We start from the raw sequence: 15304 nt of genomic DNA, 5'->3' as shown, positions 1-15304 counted from the left end.
GAAACCAAAATCAATAAAAACCAGAAATAAAAGTTTCTGGTCATCCTGCAGTATCCCACAAGCTAGATGAAAAATCCAAGACAGGTCTCTAGGCCTTTACATTACTAACATTAGCAAAATAAAGCCCTTTCCTACAATTCCATAAAATGAGTGTGAAAGGGAAAGCATGATACAATACACTCATATTTCAACATCTGCATGTGTTTCAGAAAATGTTCTACCTTCGGTCATTAAGAATAGATGGGGGCTTCCCTGGTGGCGCAGTGGTTGAGAGTCCGCCTGCCAATGCAGGGGACACGGGTTCGTGTCCCGGTGTGGGAGGATCCCACATGCCGCGGAGCGGCTGGGCCCGTGAGCCATGGCTGCTGAGCCTGCGCGTCCGGAGCCTGTGCTCCGCAGCAGGAGAGGCCACAACAGTGAGAGGCCTGCGTACAGCAAAAAGAAAAAAAGAAAAAAAAAAAAAGAATAGATGGGCTGGGACTTCCCTGGTGGCGCAGTGGTTAAGAATCTGCCTGCCAATACAGGGGACACGGGTTCAAACCCTGGTCCAGGAAGATCCCACATGCCGCGAAGCAACTAAGCCCGTGCACCACACTACTGAGCCTGTGCTCTAGAGCCCGCAAGCCACAACTACTGAACCCACGTGCCACAACTACTGAAGCCCGGGTGCCTAGAGCCCGTGCTCTGCAAGAAGAGAAGCCACCGCAATGAGAAGCCCACGCACCGCAACAAAGAGAAGCCCCCACTCGCCGCAACGAGAGAAAGCCCACGTGCAGCAACAAAGACCCAACACAGCCAAAAGATAATAAAAAAAACAAAACAAGAATCCGCCTGCCAATGCAGGGGACACGATGGTCTGGGAAGATCCCACATGCAGCAGAGAAACTAAGCCCATGCACCACAACTACTGAGTCTGCGCTCTAGAGCCCGCAAGCCACAACTACTGAGCCCGCGTGCCACAGCTACTGAAGCCCGTGCACCTAGAGCCCGTGCTCTGCAACAAAAGAAGCCACCACAATGAGAAGCCTGCGCACCGTAACGAAGAGTAGCCCCCGCTCGCTGCAACTAGAGAAAGCCCACGCACAGCAACGAAGACCCAACGCAGCCAAAAATAAATAAATAAATAATAAATTTTTCTAAAAAACTTTAAAAAAAAGTAATTCAATCCAACCTCTCGTTACATTAAATAATACATACAGAAGAGCTTAATAAACTAGAATTTACTGACATCCATAAATTATTACATAATCCAGTGAAAATTAGTGGAAAATTAAGGCCCAATATTTAAAAATTCATTTTAATGTTTTTAGAAATATTGTAGAATACTGGAGGATGACTAAATCAATTAAGTATGGTTCCATTAGAGCTCAATATCTGATTTCCATTCAAGGTGGAAAAAAACTGAATCAGGGAGCAAAAAAATAGTTTTAGCTAACATATTTTCTAGGACTTGTAGCTTAATAATATGACCATTCCCAAATGGGATGATAAATTGACACTTCTAGAGAAACAAACGAATGCATCTTTTGGTCAAAGACACCTACCATGTATGAAGGTAAAGTTTTCAGCGTCCCTGGCTCAGGGCGGTGAGTGAAAGGGCCCTCGAGAGCCCCTCGCCTGAGCATGTGTAGTAAGAGCTTTGCGTACAGATTCCGATTCCTCCTGCCTGTGACCCCTGCTCCTGTTCCTGAAGGCTCACACAGTTTTCTAATCCAAAGTGCACACCTCTGCCGCTCTAGAAATACACAGGAGCTGTTAGAGACTTGAGTTTTCAAAAAATAAAACATTACATTAAAGACCCATAAAACATCTGCTCTAGTCTGCAGCAGGGATTGGCTGACAGCGAATATTTTAGGTTTTGCAGCCATATGATATCTACCCAACTCTGCCGCTGTAGCATGAAAGCAGCCACACACCATTCACACCACACGTCACCAAATGGTTATGGCTGTTTTCTAATAAAACTTTATAAAAAAGGCAGCAGCCTGGATGTGGCCCAGGGGCTACAGTTTGCCAACCCACCCTGGTCTAGAGTTTAACTTTAAACTAGTAATAAGATCTCAGGATTGCTACCAAATAAATCTGAGACAAAAATGTTGCTGTTCGCATAGCACAGGGAGATCAGATCGGTGCTTTGTGACCGCCTGGAGGGGTGGGGTAGGGAGGATGGGAGGGAGGGAGACACAAGAGGGAAGAGGTGTGGGAACATATGTATATGTATAACTGATTCACTTTGTTATAAAGCAGAAACTAACACACCATTGTAAAGCAATTATACCCCAATAAAGATGTTTAAAAAAAAAAAAGGTTGCTGTAAAACCATCTCTAAAATAATTTCCGTTGTGTTGAAAAATCTTTCTGTAATTCTCATTACACAAACCAAGAGAGAGAGAATGCAATCTTATTTAGCATTTTAAACCTAATCTAAAATTGAATCTCAAATGTTTTATTTATTAAACTGGTAATCTTCAGGGATTTGTGGATGATTTATTTAGGAATTTCTTTTAACCTCTCTAAAAACAATTGAGGGTTACATATTTACATGTAATTTTGAAAAATAATTATCCCTTTAAAAGCTACCTTAAAAATGTAGCACAGTTTAATCCACATATAATGACCTATTGATTATCTTATCTTACCACGACACAGAATTGTTTTTAGGTCTCAGGAAAACCATTTTGACATTAATCTTTTATCAGTCTAACTCAATTTGAGGATTATATATCTAACACAAATCATAAATCTGCTTCAATGTCTTAGTTTCTAAAGGTCATATTCATTTATTGTTTTACCTACAAAAATCCCTGGGGCAGATTTACCACTTTGCTCATACTGGATTTATCACTACATGTATGAAAGGTAGTCTCTAAATAACTTTTGTATTTTTAGCTTTGAAAATTATATAATCACAAAACAAACTTCTTGAAATATCAGGTGTACTTTGTGCAAAAAGAAAATACAAACTAAAGCGGATAAACTTAAGCAAACAGTTTTTCAAACTATATGTTTATATGCCCCGCAGCAAACTGAGATCCATATAATAGTCGGTGAATAGAACTTAGTACAACAATCCAGCTAGCGAAAAAAATTAATTCCTCTATTTAAAATAATGGCGAAAACCATTATCAAAAGTAGAATTTAACTATAATGAAATTTAAGTTATTATGAATGTTCAGGTTCTTGACTGGGATGTGAGTGTCTGAGCATTCATTATGAATTAATTACATAAAAGAGGGTCAGGGATGTACCAATACATACTGACAATGAGTCATGAACCAAAGATCACAATTAATCCAATTCTATGTACCCCAAATCCCTTTTTAAAAGAAGATGAGGGACTTCCCTGGTGGCGCAGTGGTTAAGAATCTGCCTGCCAATGCAGGGGTCATGGGTTCGAGCCCTGGTCCGGGAAGATCCCACATGCCGTGGAGCAACTAAGCCCGTGCCCTGCAACTACTGAGCCTGCGCTCTAGAGCGCGCGAGTCACAACTACTGAAGCCCGCGCACCTAGCACCCGTGCTCCACAAGAGAAGCCACTGCAATGAGAAGTCACCCCAAGAAGCCCACGCGCCACAAGGAAGAGTAGCTCCCACTCGTCCCAACTAGAGAAAGCCCATGTGCAGCAACAAAGACCCAATGCAGCCAAAAATAAATAAATTAATTTTTAAAAAGTGATACTGCATCTTTAAAAAAAAAGATGAACTATGAGGATAGTCTGAAGTACATTTATAATGAGAGATTTTAATATACACTTATGCTAATCAGCAGATCTAAGACAAGAAGGAAAAAAAGGCACTGAGTATCAGAAGAGGACACAGTATAGAAATATCATTAAATACTAATTCAACTAATCGTGAATGAGCCACGGGACAGGAAATATTCATTTTAAGAAAAGCAGAAGAAGAAAGAAGAGGTTACCATCCAACAAGGCAAGAGAAGAAGGCAGAGGAAGAGGCGTGAAGGGAAGACCATGCCAAGCCACCCTGGACTCGGACAGGCTGCAGGCCCTGCCTGGTACGATGGGTGACCACAGAACGCGTAACTCATACACTGCGCTCCCTCTTCCCAGCGCAGCTCCCTGGAATAAAGATCTAACATTGAGTCGGCTCCTCATGTTGAATATGAAGTTGACTCAGACACCTCACAGAAACAGGGGACTTGGACAACACGGGGGTAAAAGCCCGTCTCCTGGTCCCACTCCGAACCCTCCTCGCAAAAGCTCCCAAATCAGATTTACCTTTACGGCCAGCCTTATGCCTACTATGACTCAGAGGGTCTTCCCTGCCCCTCAAACTCTCTTCAACTGCTCTCTGATAAACCTTTTTTACTTGAGACAAAGACTCACAGAGGAGAAAAGGTTAGGAATTGCAGACAAGATGCCAACAAAAACGCATTTACACTTGATTTTAGTCAGTCAACCAATGAGCATGTAAGACTAACAGATTCTTTTCTGCTTTGATAAACAAAAGGGTCAGAGACAGGTGGACAGTAGGCTCCTGAAAGAAGAACCATCTTCATGGTAGGAGGAAAAAGACGCAGGAAAAAACAGTTACAGCCAACTTTAAAGACCCATGCAATTTAAGCTCATGACCTGTGAGAAGTGGTCTCACAGTAATAATACCTTTCCACAGTTCAGTAGTTCACCATGACTAAATTTCTGTTTACCCTCCAACAGCTCAAGGTAAACAATCCTTTATCAGCTTAAGATGAAAACTGTTATTAAATGAATCCACTTTTCATTTTGAAAGTTCATGGGTTTGACTAAATAATACAAAGAAAAAAATTAATTTTAAGAACGTAATTTTCAAACATAATCTTACCTGACCTATGGGGTAATTTTAGAACAAAGGGCTTCATATCTACCACAAAGTGATCAAATTCCGCATCCAGCTTCTCCCATTTTTCTTCTTCGCTTCCCATTTCCATAATTCAGCCTGTAAAAGATTTAAAATTAAAATATTAAGATCTGTATGCTGAAAACTACAAAACTCATGAAAGAGATCAAAGGTACTATTAAATACCCCCAAATTGATCTATAGATTTAATGCAATTCCAATCAAAATCCCAGCAGTATTCTTTGTAGATATACACAAGCTGATTCTAAAATTTACGTGGAAAGTTAAAGGAATTAGAATAGCAGAAACAATCCTGAAAAAGAAGAACAAGTTTGGAACACTCACATTACCTGATTTAAGATGCACTATAAAAGTACAGTAGTCAAGACAATATGGTATTGGTGAAAGGATAAGACACATAGACCAATGGAACAAACTAGAGAGTCCAGAAATTGACCAACACAAATATGGACAACTGACACTCGACAAAGGTACAATTCATGGAGGAATGATAGTTTTTACAACAAACGATGCTGTAACAATTGGGGATCCATATGCATAAATAAATTTAAACAAATAACCTCACTCTGTATGAAAAATTAACTCCAAATAAATAACAGACCTAAGTGTAAAATGTAAAACTATAAAACTCTTAGAAGAAAACATAGACGAAAATCTTCATGACTTGGTGTTAGTCAAGGATTTCTTCGATATATCACTAAAAGCACTACCTGTAAAAGAAAAAATTGATATATTGGACTGTATCAAAATGAAAAATTTCTGTTCTGCAAAGAACTCTTTCCAGGAGTTGAAAAGATAAGCTACAGCCTGGGAGAAAATACTGCAAATCATTTACCTCAGAAAGGACCTATATCAAGAATACATAAAGAACTTTTAAAACTAAACCATAAGAAAACAAACAACCCAATAAAAGTAATCAGCAAAAAAAATTAGTTCCTTTACCAAAGAAGATGTACAGTTGAGAAGTACGCGCGTGAAAAAGATGCTTAACCTCATTAATCATCAGAGAAATGCAAATTAAAACCACAATGAGATATCACTACCTGCCTATCAGGACAGCTAAAATTAAAAAGGCAAACACCACCAAAGCTGCTGAGGGCTCAGCGCGAGAGGCCTTCTCACGCATTGCTGGGAGGAGCACAGAGCGGTGCAGCCACTCAGGAAGACAGGTTAGCCATCGCCCACCCCGTTAAACATACCCGTAGCGGAGGAGCCAGAAATCCCCCTCTTGGGCATTTACTCAGGAGAAGCAAAATCTCTATTCGCACAGAAACCCGGATGTAATGTTTCTAGCAGCTTTCTTCTTCTATAGCCACCAAACCCTGGAAACACCCACGTGTCCCTCCCCCGGGAAATGGATAAACCGCCGTGGCCTCGCCACACAACGAAACAGCGCTCGGGCAGAGAGAGGACGGAAGCGCCCACTGGCCCCGCCACACGGATGAGCGTCCATGCGCGAGGACGCGACGCGCAAGGCGCCGTTCCCGGAGGGCCGCGTGCTGTACGACGACACCCACTCGTACGGCATCCCCGAAAAGGCAAAAGCTACAGGCACACAGAACAGCTCGGTGGCGCACTGGGGTAGCACTGGGGCGCAAGGAGAGCACACGGGGCGCTGCGACTGTCCCGCGCCTTCTGCGCCCGAGGTCATAAAAACCCATTCTGAGTCTGTGTAAAAATTCATCACACTGCAACACCAAGAAAGCGATTTTAACCGTACGTAATGTAAAAGGTTTAACTTCCATCAAAAAACGTAAAATACTGGTCCTCGTACTTCTTCCTAATCAGGAAGAAAACCACTGAAAATGAAGGGAGTGGACCCCCAAACTCAGACACAGAGCTTCTGACAAAATTTCTTACGTTAAAAATATACCCAAGAGTCCACATGTTCCTCTCAGGTTCGAAATGCCTTGGTAAGGATGCGCACCATCTCTACGCTATGCACGGTCCCCAATTTGTCATTTGGCCGGTTTACAAACCACACGTTTGGGGAAAGGCTCCGGTGTGCCTCGGCGGCGGCCCTGCTCCACAGACGCCCTCCCTCTGCTCAGCGGGCCCCTAACGTTCAGCAGGGCGCCCACCTCAACACCAGCAGCCCCTGCGCGGACGGCCCTGGACCCGGCCCCTCCGCGTCCGGCCGCCGGCCGTCCCTCGCAGCTCGCGGCGGTGGGCCGGCGGCTCCCTCGGGGCCCGACGAGCCCTGCCGGGGATCTTCCCCCCGCGCCGGCAGGCAGCCGTGCCGGGAAGGGAAGCAGTCTCTGACGTCCACGCTACCGCTCCCAGCCACGGCTCTCGCAAGCCCGCCCGCAACGCCCCTCTTATGAGGCCCCCGCCAGCGGGCCGGACCCAGCGCTCCCCCTGCATCGCTGCCGCCCACCAAAATGCCCTCCGGCCGATCGGCCTCTTTTCCTCCCTACTCCGCACGACAGCGACAGCGACCGCTCGACACCGTCCTTCGCTCCTCAGCTGAGGGTCTGCTGGAGAAAACGGGCACCGCCCTGAGGTCCCACCGGAATCCTCCGTTTTCTCCCATTTCGCCGTCCGCAAGGCAGCCCTGAAACTTTTACCAGCCCTCTCCAAACCCCTAAGCCGTTGCAGCTCCGCTGACTCTCCACGTGGGAAGCTCACCTCTTCCTGGGAGGAAAACGGCATGCTCTTCCCTCCACCGCCCAACTCGCCTCCTCGGGAGCACATCCTCACGTGCTCGCCCCCGCCCCCGCGTCGGAAGCACTGACCGTCCTCCCTGCCGCCGAGACCTCCATCACCGTCAGGGGCCTCCTCGCTGTTTCACACTGACTCCTTCCCCTCCGCCGTCCCCATTCGCTAAGCCCCGTGAGCCAACACAGCAACAAACGCTCAGAAAGGTCTCAGAACCTGCCTGTGTGCCTATTCTCACCGCCACTCTCTCAGAGCAAGCCCTCCCCACCGCCGACTCACCCTAACTCTCCCTGCTTCAGTCCTCACTGGCACCAGAGATGTCCCAAGTACAAAGCTCCGCACATCACTTCCTGTCTCCACCGCCCACTGCCACGGGACAGGATCCAAACCCAAAGTTAGGCCGGCCTGCCAGGGCCTTTGCCTTCTGAGCTCCCTACACACGCGCGCACACGCACACACGCGCACAGATGAACTCCCTGCCATTCTGCAAACACTCCAAGCCCTTACAGGATCACACAGGCTGTCCCACTGCATGGAGTCATCAAGAAATGCAACTCAAACATCACTTCAGAGTTAGAGCTTGCCCCACACATCCCAGACTCATCTCTCCATCTTAGTGTGTACTGCTCACATCTGTGCCACGGCATTCATCACGCTGTTACCTCTTTTTTACACATCTGTGTACTATTTACAGGTCTGCCACCATCTGTGAGCTGCTCCTGAAAGGCAAAGACCGTGACTGACACATCTTAGTAGGTACCTAGCACATTACACGGCACATAATAGAAGCTGAAGAATCAATCGACTGGTAAATAAAAGCTAATAACTAAAGGGATTAATGTCTTACTTTTACATGCCTAATACAGGCAAACCTCAGAAATATTGCAGGTTCAGTTCCAGACCACAGCAATGAAGCAAACATCACAATAAAGCAAGTCACATGAACACTGTGCTTTCCCAGTGCACATAAAAGGTATGTTTACGCTATACTATAGTCTATTAAGTGTTCAATAGCATTATGGTAAAAAAATGTACATACTTACCTTAATTAAAAATTACTTTATTACTAAAAAAAAAGCTATCCATCATCTGAGCCTTCAGTAATTTGTAACCTTTTCGGGGGTGGAGGGTTTGAAATATTGCGAGAATTACCAAAATGTAACCCAGAGACACAAAATGAGCAAACACTGTTGGAAAATGGCACTGGTACACTTGCTCAAGGCAGGGCTGCCACAAACCTTCAATTTGTAAAAAACGCAAAAGCATATAAAGCAAAGCACAATAAAACAAGGTATGCCTGTGTTTTGTTTTGTTTTTTAATTCTGTTCTGAGTACCAAATAGGTCCCCTAGAATAGAAATACTATTGCCCTTAATTCTATTTACCAAAACCGGTCGTTGTACCTTCTGCATTACAGTAGAAGAAACATATTTCAAATTCAAGACTTGGTTAAGATAAATTTTATTTAAGCGCATTTTCTGATTGGTTAGTTGGCTTGGCATTATTTGGTTGCGTGGTTTTGTTCTGCATTCCTACAATAACTAGCTGCATTCATACATAACTCCATCAGTTATGTACCTGGTAACAGAAGGCTATGATACCACTGCTGGATGTTAGATCATAAAGCTGAAAAGCAAGTGGATGAACAAACAAATGGAAACTCATAAACCCAGAATTTTAAGCACAGCTTTGACCTGGAAGTGTATTTCCAGGCTTAAACAGTTCATCCTGCCCACGTACTCTAACATATGCCTGAGAGCACCTGTAGCTAGACAAAAAGATTCCTAATAATCACTAATTCTCAACAAATCTTTGACACACGCAGGCGATGTTAATGTTTAGAGAAACGAAAACTCAGTAAAAAGACCCCAAGTCGTGAAATTAAACATAAAGCTCAAACTAAAATTCTGAAACCGTTAGCTCTCAGATCCATCATATCTGACCTCTTGGCCATTTAAATATAAATCAGCAATATCTCCAACTAGTAAAGAAGTTGGAGAAAAATAGAAAGACGATCATAATTGCTATAATAACATGCAATACTGGAGTACACATTTTTTTTAAAAGCACTATAAAGAATCAGTGTGATACTTGGTAAAAGCTAAAACTCAGCTTTTCCTATCCCTTATTTATTCTCCAACAAAATGAAAAAAAAATTAAGTTATCGTTCCAAACTTTCAAGGAATTCTTGCTACAGAAATTACATCTTATAAGTAGGTTATATCTACTTAGTCCCAGCTAATCAAAAACTTTTATTACGATTTATTAGAATTGCAGATTTAAATTATTAGATTAAAAAATAAGGAAAGCTGTATCTTTGACTTAGGTTTAAAATACTTAGAGCGTGCCTGCCAGTCACATAAATTAGTGCAAATGCAAAAAAGGAAGTAAACTGGGTGAGTCTTGCTTATAGCTATAGTATAGTTGGCTCATGTCTTTTATTTAACTCACCGGCACTGTCTTTTTTTAAACCTGTGTCTATGTGGACAGCTACAAAACGGGCTAAGACCTTCTCAAGGTGCTTCGCTGTCATAGGGGTCAGCAGAGCATAAGCGGGCCACAAACATTAAAGGTCCTGCGGAAAAGGAGCCACACCGCTCAACAAGGAACACACCTCACATACATCAGGCCCCGAATAAACACACTCCTCAAAGTTGCATGAAGTCAATTTTGTTCAATCAAACCATACTTTAAATAGATGGCGGATCATTACACAAAACTTGAAAACCGTCCTCCGGTACATGAAGCCGGTTTACAGGTGCCTGTTTCACCCGGCTCGCCCTTTTGGGTGTTTAGACAGTTACCGGACACTGACCGCGCCCTGGCATAACCCTGGAGACGGGGGAGCACGCCGAGGCCTGGGGGGGCCAGTGACGGCTGGGGGGCTGCTGGGCCGCAGCCTGAGGCCTGCGGGGCGGCTCGTGCCCCCGCACCGGCCTTTTCTACCCCGTGTCCACGCACCTGTAAACAGGAAGGGCGCACGACCCTCAACACACAGGCCGCTCGCATGGACGTCCCTCGTCCCTCGGACACTCGGACCCGGGACACTGGGTCGTGGCCAGCGGGCCGGCGGCGGGCCGGGCCTCCCGGGGGCCACCCCTCACCCCGAGGGCCCAGGACCCCGTCCGGCTGCGGGGGGAAGTGTTCCCGCCGGCCTGGGACCCGGGCGCGACCCCGTCAGGTGCCCAGACCCGGACATGCTGACCCGCCCCAACTTTCTCAGAACCTCCCCGCCCTGCGCGGCCCGGACTCCAGTCCGCCCGCGAAGCAGCGGCCGCCCGCGCCCAGAAGCCCCCGCGGCGCCCGCCCCACAGGCCTGCAGAGAGGCCCGGGCCCGCCCACGGGGCGACCGCTCCCCGCGCAAAATTCCACCCGAGAACCCGCGTGTGGGGACCCCGGAGGGGAAATCGGAAAAACGAGAACCTGGCGCCCCTACGTGCAAGCTTTCCGAGCGGCCGCCGCCGTCGCCGCCGTCGCCACCGCCGCCGCCGCCACAAAAAGGTTTCAAATCCGTGCGGGCGCAGAGGTCGCAGCCTCGCAGCAGGCCCGGGGGGTGGGAGGAGCCGGCTGGGCGGTGGGACGGGAGGAGGTGCCCAGCTCGCAGGCCCCGCCCCCTTCCCCAAGCCTCCGGCGGCCGCGCGCGGCGCCGTTGCCATGGCGACGCTCGGGGCCTCGGCTGCCCCGCCCAGCAGGCCGGGGACGGGGACTTCCGCACTAGCGTTTCCCCGCCCCCCAGGCCGCGCGGCGCCGTTGCGCTGGCGACGCTACGGGTCTCTGCTGCCCCTGCCTAGCAGGTCGGGAGCAGGCACGTCCGCGCTCGCGTTTCCCCGCCCCCCCTGCGCTGTGCGGCGTTGTCATGGCGACGTCCCGGCCCTCAGCGCAGCTTCCGGCTCGCTTTCCAGCGTGGCGGCCCCTAGACCAATCCCAAGCAGAGACTCCCGGGATGACCAGGCCACGCACTGGACGCTGCTGCCCTCAGGCATCCCGCTCGGACAAGTAGCTCGTGAACACTTTAGGGGCGGTAGAGAAAGAACGGGTAAAGAGCAAAGAACACGGGGTTGCAGTAGGATATTCAGAGGGTGGACAAACGACATTGAAAGAATCTAAAGAACTGAGAACTTACTGCCTGGTATCTCACAACCCAGAGGTGAATACCGTTGAATTAAAGGAGAAAATGAACACTGCTTTTTTTTTTTTTTTTTGCATTCATAACTATCCAAGATCTGAAAAAACTTACCCCAAATTCCGAAGATGCTGAAATAATATGAAAAGGCTTTGTGTTTACCAATTCTGGATAGAATAACAAGATCAAGAGCAAAATGTATTTTTGCTGCTCCCAGGAAGTCTCATCCACCTCGGGGCGGTCTCCATTGCTATGTTGTGGTTTTCTCTGGCCTTCTGTTACATTTCTGGAAAGGCTCTGAACTATATATATTTTTAAAAATACCGAACAGAAACAAAATTTAAATTGTGAAAACACTCACTGAAATGAAATTCAGTTTACCACTGTTTTTCATGTAATTTCACACAGGATTCCTTCTGCAGTATCTGCAATACACGCAGTGTGATGCCAAATCTAACATAAACACAGCTTGAAGCATCTTTTCAATTTTCCATAAAGAAAATAGAAGATTCATTCATTTGTAACTAGTTACTTTCAAGCTTCCAGAGGGAAGGCATATTCTTTCCAAGGTGCTTTTTCAAACCCTCCCACTGGAACCAACGGTTTTTCATGGTTTCAGTGACAAATTATTAAAGCTAAGGAAAAGAAGAGGTATGAAATACTTTTAGGAATGTTTAGTTTCTCAAAAGCATAGTTGAACATGTTTATAGCTAAAGAATAATGGGTAATTCAGTCATTTGCACAGAGAATCTGGGATGCAATACCCACACATGCAATTGCAGGAATTTGACTACCCAATGAAGAGGTTCAAAACCATGCTGCTGGAAGAACATGAAATGAATTTGACAATTGATGTCTAAATGAAGACTAGCAGAAAAGTAGAAGAAGAAAAAAGGGGATTGAGGGGGGAAATGCAACAAAGTCAAGTTCATCTAAGAAAAAATTGCAGCAGAAAAAAAAAATACATGACTTAAAAGGTTAAAAAAATTAAGGTAAGTTTCTTAAAATAATTTCTATATTTAGGTGAAAGTAAGAAGAGAAAATCTCCTTTTACATTTTCAAGAACTAGGAGATTGTCACTATGTGTGTATATATATATATAAATATATATACACACACACATATATATATTTTAAAAATTAAGATATGTACATAGGATTTTTATAGTTATTTATGTAATACATATGTAGCTGGGATGCCAACTGGAACCTGAGCTGTGTTGACCTTTGGATTCAAGCTTTTGTGTCACGATGTCCATTGGAAATCTCCTTCCATGACAACCAAGGAAACTTCTAGAAAGTAACTCACCCTAGGTGACAGTGAGCAGATATGGTTCAGTAACAGTACACAAACGTTGAATGGACAGGTGGTTCCACGTAAAGTACTAGCCATGGGTTGACTTCCAGCTCTCCTCCTTTGCTTGTAACAGAGTGATTCCCAATCTTTTAAGGTGAAGATTTTCCTTTGAGAATCTTAAAAAGCTATACCTCTCCTGCCCCCTGTACTTCACCACCCCTAAATGCCCACATGCCCAAAAATATGAGTACAAATCAAAGGGTTCCCCAAATTCCTCAAGTCCATCCATGGAACCTCGGTTAAGGACTTCTGCCCTATGGATTTTATATCAACTTAAACATTGAGAACAGAAGCTATAGCGGCATTCTTGTCCATAATTTCTGAAGCTATTATGGACAAACGCAGTACAGACATCACTGCCCTCAACACTTGGTTCCAGCAACCTCAGGGCAGGCATTAGTGAAAAGCAGCAGCAGCAGGGATGCCTTCAGCGAGCGTCAGAGGCAAGAAATGAGAAGAATATCCTCACAGCTACACACACTCGGAGAAAAACAGATGATGCCCACCATATGGTGGCTTAGGAAGATGCAGAGCACGCACGAGCCCCACCCTGGGAATACTTGGGAAGAAATATCTGGAATCGGAGTCCCTTCAGGGACCCCAAGGGTAAAGACAGATAAATACTCTGTTGTAAATGTCCCAGTGCTTGCGCGGCCTGAAAAATGCTGTTCACACGAGGGTTTATGGCCACAAACCTACGGCGACCAATTAATATGACTTCTATGTCTAGTTATTTCATAAAGGATAATAATTTGTCACCTCAATATATATTTATTGAATGTCTAGTATGTGCAGATTGTTTTAACGGAATGTTTCTTCTACCACGAATGTTCTGACAGCTCACCCTAAACGTCACTTTCTCAGAGAGGCCATCAGTGCTTCTCAAACTACCCCTTATTCTCTTTCAAAGCCCCCTGCTCTTTATCTTCACTGCCTTTATCGAAATTTGTAGTCAAATATTAACTGATATTAAAGATCTTTTTAAAATGTCTATAGGCGGGACTTTCCTGGTGGTCCAGTGGTAAAGAATCCGCCTTACAATGCAGGGGACATGGGTTCGATCCCTGGTCGGGGAACCAAGATCCCATATGCACAGGGCAACTAAGCCTGCGTGCCACAACTACTGAACTCGTGCACCTCAACTAGAGCCCCCGTGCCGCAAACTACAGGGCCCATGCGCTCTGGAGGCCACAGGCCACAGCTAGAGAGAGAAAACCTGCCACCACAACTAGAGAGAAGCCTGTGCGCTGCAGCGAAAGATCCCACATGCCTCAGCACAGATCCCGCGTGCCACAACTAGGACCCAACGCAGCCAAAAATAAAAGTAAATAAATAATAAATCTAAAAAATTTTTTTAAAATAATATGTCGGGCTTCCCTGGTGGCGCAGTGGTTGAGAGTCCGCCTGCTGATGCAGGGAACACGGGTTCGTGCCCCGATCCGGGAAGATCCCACGTGCTGCGGAGCGGCTGGGCCCGTGAGCCACGGCCGCTGAACCTGCGCATCCAGAGCCTGTGCTCCGCAACGGGAGAGGCCACAACAGTGAGAGGCCCGCGTACCACAAAATAAATAAATAAATAATAAAAATAATATGTCTGTAGTTTCCATCAGGACAAGGACCATATCTGCTGGGTTTTACCACGGCAGACCCAGAGTTCCTAGCACGGAGAGGCAATCCATACATGTTTATTGAACCAAAGAATTAACGCAGATGGGTCTTTCGTGCTTCTCTCTGTACCTGGAGTGGAATATGACCGCCCCATAGCTCCCTGCTGTGGGAGAGGCCAAATTTCTTTCTAAGAGACTGAGTCTGACTGTCTAATGTGAATCAGGAGAGCACACTTAGTCGAATCAGGTAATGTCAGGACTGGGCATCCCATCATATAAACATGACTTTGTCAGCTCACTCTTGTGCTTAGGGGACAGTAGCTGGGGTTCTTTTCTCAGAGAAGGGGATGGATGAGTTACCTCAAATGGTTCCAAGTATAACAGAGCTTCAAGATTTGGGAGGTCAGAGATGAGTTTCTTCCCTCCAAAAGTTTACAGTATTGTAGGAGGTAGTAACACAAATACCGAATAACCATATTAGAGTCAGATTATGCCACCTGGTTTAAAATAATGTTATGGGAATAGAGGAGAGATTAAGAAAACACATCACTGTGATTATAAAGTTACCATATGAAAATATATACTGAACCTTGTTTTATCTTTGGCTTTAAAAAGGTATTGAAATTGAAGCATTATTTCCATTGGAAATGTTATTTCCTATCAGCCACAAGTGACTTAAATGAAAATAGAAGGATTGTTCCAAAA

General features: G+C 45.5%; 1 protein-coding gene across 22 annotated transcripts in view; it reads right to left on the bottom strand.

Moving 5' to 3' along the window:
• CEP112 (centrosomal protein 112) overlaps nt 1–11077 on the bottom strand; it is a 422076-nt gene extending 410999 nt beyond the window's left edge. For 16 of the 22 annotated variants that reach the window (XM_027080441.1, XM_027080442.1, XM_027080431.1 and 13 more), the window contains exons 1-3: nt 10950–11077; nt 4821–4934; nt 1545–1735 (exon numbers count right to left, since the gene is read on the bottom strand). In XM_027080441.1, coding sequence (XP_026936242.1) covers nt 1545–1735; nt 4821–4926 — 297 coding nt within the window. In that variant the 5' untranslated portion in view covers nt 4927–4934; nt 10950–11077. Of the gene's footprint in view, nt 1–1544; nt 1736–4820; nt 4941–7484; nt 8449–10474; nt 10873–10936 lie in introns of those variants that run through there. The other 6 variants (XM_027080446.1, XM_027080452.1, XM_027080432.1 and 3 more) reach the window with 5 other exon arrangements.
• Nucleotides 11078–15304: the final 4227 nt, after the last annotated feature.

The sequence above is a fragment of the Aethalodelphis obliquidens genome, unplaced genomic scaffold (assembly GCF_003676395.1).
Source record: "Aethalodelphis obliquidens isolate GAN/ISIS:26980383/991018 unplaced genomic scaffold, ASM367639v1 scaffold44, whole genome shotgun sequence".
NCBI classification, from domain to species: domain Eukaryota; kingdom Metazoa; phylum Chordata; class Mammalia; order Artiodactyla; family Delphinidae; genus Aethalodelphis; species Aethalodelphis obliquidens.
This window is presented reverse-complemented; position numbering and strand designations above follow the sequence as displayed.